This window comes from Limulus polyphemus, unplaced genomic scaffold (genome assembly GCF_000517525.1).
Source record: "Limulus polyphemus unplaced genomic scaffold, Limulus_polyphemus-2.1.2 Scaffold5396, whole genome shotgun sequence".
In the NCBI taxonomy this organism is placed as follows: domain Eukaryota; kingdom Metazoa; phylum Arthropoda; class Merostomata; order Xiphosura; family Limulidae; genus Limulus; species Limulus polyphemus.
In genome coordinates, this window is record NW_013671006.1 from 47,250 (window position 1) to 50,773 (window position 3,524).

The following is a 3,524-nucleotide window of genomic DNA, read 5'->3' on the forward strand; positions in this document are numbered from 1 at the left end:
AGACTTTGCTGAAGACGATCCTTTAGGCAGGAGACTTTGCTGAATACGATCCTTTAGGCAGGAGACTTTGCTGAAGACAATCTTTTAGGCAGGAGACCTTGCTGACGACAAACTTTTAGGCAGGAGACTTTGCTGACAACAATCTTTTAGGCAGGAGACTTTGCTGACAACAATCTTTTAGGCAGGAGACTTTGCTGACAACAATCTGTTAGACAGGATACTTTGCTGAAGACAATCTTTTAGGCAGGAGACTTTGCTGAAGACAATCCTTTAGGCAGGAGACTTTGCTGATGACACATTGATTCATTTAGACCTAACTTACAAACAACATCAGAAATACTATGGAAAAGCTAATCAGATGCGTACTTTATACAATTATTGGTATGATTATGTTACATTTTGAAAATTAACCATTTCTAAATCTTGCTGATTTATTATTGATTTTTAAAATGAGAACAAAATCTTCAAATAAATGTTCAACTTTAAGATCTACATGTTGATGTAAGCTAAGTAAGTATATTATGTGACAGTACTAAATAAACAAGTAAACTGGAGTGATTCACTATTACTCTAAACAATATCCCAAGAAAATACAGTGTAGAGGTGAAATATTAAACAAATAAATTATATAGTTTGTATTCTGTTATAGGTGAATCACATATCGTGAGTTATAGTCATAAGGTGAACGTGAACAATCATGCTGCTTCACAATACAGTTTGTTTTTCTGGTGTCACGAGCTACACTCATGAGGTGAACATGAACAGTTATGCAGTCTCATAACACGTTTGTGACAGTGTGTTTTCCTGGTGTCATGAACTATGCCCATAAGGTACTCATGAACAATTGTGCAGCCTCACAAAACATGCTTGTTACAGTGTGTGACTAAATAAAAATGGTTTTTTAAGACACTGTTATATCCTCTTGTTATATTGTGTTGTTTTATTGTATTGTTTTAGGTGTGACAGAGTAAAATGTTTTCTTGGAGGACACTGTTACATCCTATTGTTATATTATTGTATTGTTTTAGGTGTGACAGAGTAAAACTTTTCTTGGAGGGCACTGTTACATCCTATTGTTATATTTTATTGTATTGTTTTAGGTGTGACAGAGTAAAACTTTTCTTGGAGGGCACTGTTACATCCTATTGTTATATTATTGTATTGTTTTAGGTGTGACAGAGTAAAACTTTTCTTGGAGGGCACTGTTACATCCTATTGTTATATTATTGTGTTGTTTTATTGTATTGTTTTAGGTATGACAGAGTAAAACTCTTATCTTGGAGGGCACTGTTACATCCTACTTCATAGTATTATTTCTAAAAAAATGTTTTCTTTTAGTCAAAGAAACCAGAATGGAGTATGCTGTTTTTGGAATTCAAGAGAACCATTGCCCTTCTTGAAGAAGTGGAATCCTTGGACTCGAAATATCCCCTGGATTACCTTAACTTCGCATCCTCTTGTTCAGCAAGATGGTCACAGCAAGGCTAACTACGATATCGATAACTTTTCTAAAACCTTGGTAGAGCTTCTGGACAATAAGAAAACCTGTGAGATAAAGTATCAACCTGTGATTATTGAAAATTACCTAGGCCTTGTCTCTGCTTTTCACAATGCAAATCATTTTGGTTTCTTTAAGTCCCATGGAAAAGTCAGTTTCTAAACACCTTATTAAGCATAGTTGTTTACCTCTATACACTGTCATGCACGTAGTTGCTGTGATGTTCAATAAGTGTAAGTGTCAAAAGTCTCACCTGTACCTGTTTTGGAATTTCTAATAGTGTACATGCTTTTATGAAAAGTCTCTAGCTTGAACTACCCAAGATGTTTACAGTCCATGTTTATGTATATAGTAAATTGTTATTGTGAGATGATAAAAACTATGAACATTTTAAATATCTACTTTGCTACAATGGAACCAATAACTGCTCTAGGTTAAATATAGTACAATGTTCACTTTAGGTAAGCAGTCAAGACTTGTACAGTGATAGTTTCCTGTTAAACAAATGTATATTACTTTGTTAGTTAGTTACTATTTTGTTTATTCACATCATTGCTCAATAAATAGAAGAGTTAAGGTTTACAAGTGATGTTATTTAAAGGTTTGTTGTTAAACCAAGAAGATTAAATGTTTTAACTGTTAATGATCTGAAGTTTGGTAAATAATATAACTTATTTAAAGATTGGAAAATAGATAGTGAACAGAAAATATTTGTGATCTGAGTTTTTGTGATTGAATACTGACTAGAAGGTATTATTGATAAGAAAAATATTTTGATGAATATATTAGAAATGTTAATAATCTAAGATGTGATCAAAGTATAGAGGCTGGAGGGGGGGTCTGAGTTTGGTATAAATGTATTAAACAGGAACATCAGTTATTTCATATGTGGTAATAGTTTGGTGAATATATTGAACAGGAACTTCAGTAATCTCAGATATGGTAAAAGTTTGGCAACCAGGGGGATTTGGTGGTCTGAGGCTTGGTGAATACATATTGACCAGGAACATTAATAATCTATGGTAAAAATTTATCAACCAGGGGGGTTTAGTGGTCCGAGGCTTGGTGAATATGTGTTGACCAGGAACATTAGTAATCTTAGATATGGTAAAAGTTTATCAACCAGGGGGGGTTTGGTGGTCTGAGGCTTGGTGAATATGTGTTGACCAGGAGCATTAGTAATCTTAAATGTGGTAAAAGTTTAGCAACCAAGGGGGTTTAGTGGTCCGAGGCTTTTATGAATACAATTATGTGTTTCATTAGTAAATGTTAAGAGTAGATGGAGCTTCACTAAGTATGATGGGGTTTTCTCTAACAATTATGGAGACAAGAAAGGCTTAACATGAACAAGTACAGTTTTATTTTTGTATTAGTAAATATGAAGATTGGAAACACTGAGGTAAATATAAAACAAACCTTACATTAATAAGTTTGGACAGTTTTCTTTAGTAAAAGTAAAGAGACTAGAAACACTTAAGAGTTTTAAAAGTTTTTCTTTAATTAGGAATGTAACAATATAAGTAGGCCCTGATATCTTATTCACAAAATGATACACTCCACAACAACAAACTTCTGTAATTGAAATACATTTTAATTTGTTTTTTTTACTACAAATTGAATTGAAACACCAAACATAAACTTCAATCACAATGATGATATATATAATAATGTGTTAAATGGTACTCTAAAGTAATGCATAATCAGACTATTAAAATTTTTCTTTTTTTAAGTTTATTGTATGGTTCACAATTACCAGTATAGGTCTATTATAAGTAAAATACTTCTGTAAACAAAAACTGCATTACCAGTGTATACTTATAGAACCAGTGCAAGATATACATAATTGTCCTAACATGGTGTTCCTATATCTTCATCATCTTGGAATTCTACAAATTACATTTTTGGTTTATATAAAATTGACAGTTTTATAGGAGGATTATTTACTTTTTCTACTTAGAAAGGTATTGCAAATATGACAGAAGTTCTCTATCATGATTCACGTTGGGAAAAATACCATGATGTGCTT

General features: G+C 32.5%; 1 protein-coding gene across 1 annotated transcript in view; it reads left to right on the forward strand.

Moving 5' to 3' along the window:
* LOC111089154 (tumor protein p63-regulated gene 1-like protein) overlaps positions 1-2,508 on the forward strand; it is a 15,356-nt gene extending 12,848 nt beyond the window's left edge. The window contains exon 4 of the mRNA XM_022401086.1: positions 1,339-2,508. Within this exon, the coding sequence (XP_022256794.1) occupies positions 1,339-1,660 (322 nt within the window). The 3' untranslated portion in view covers positions 1,661-2,508. The remainder of the gene's footprint in view (positions 1-1,338) is intronic.
* Positions 2,509-3,524: the final 1,016 nt, after the last annotated feature.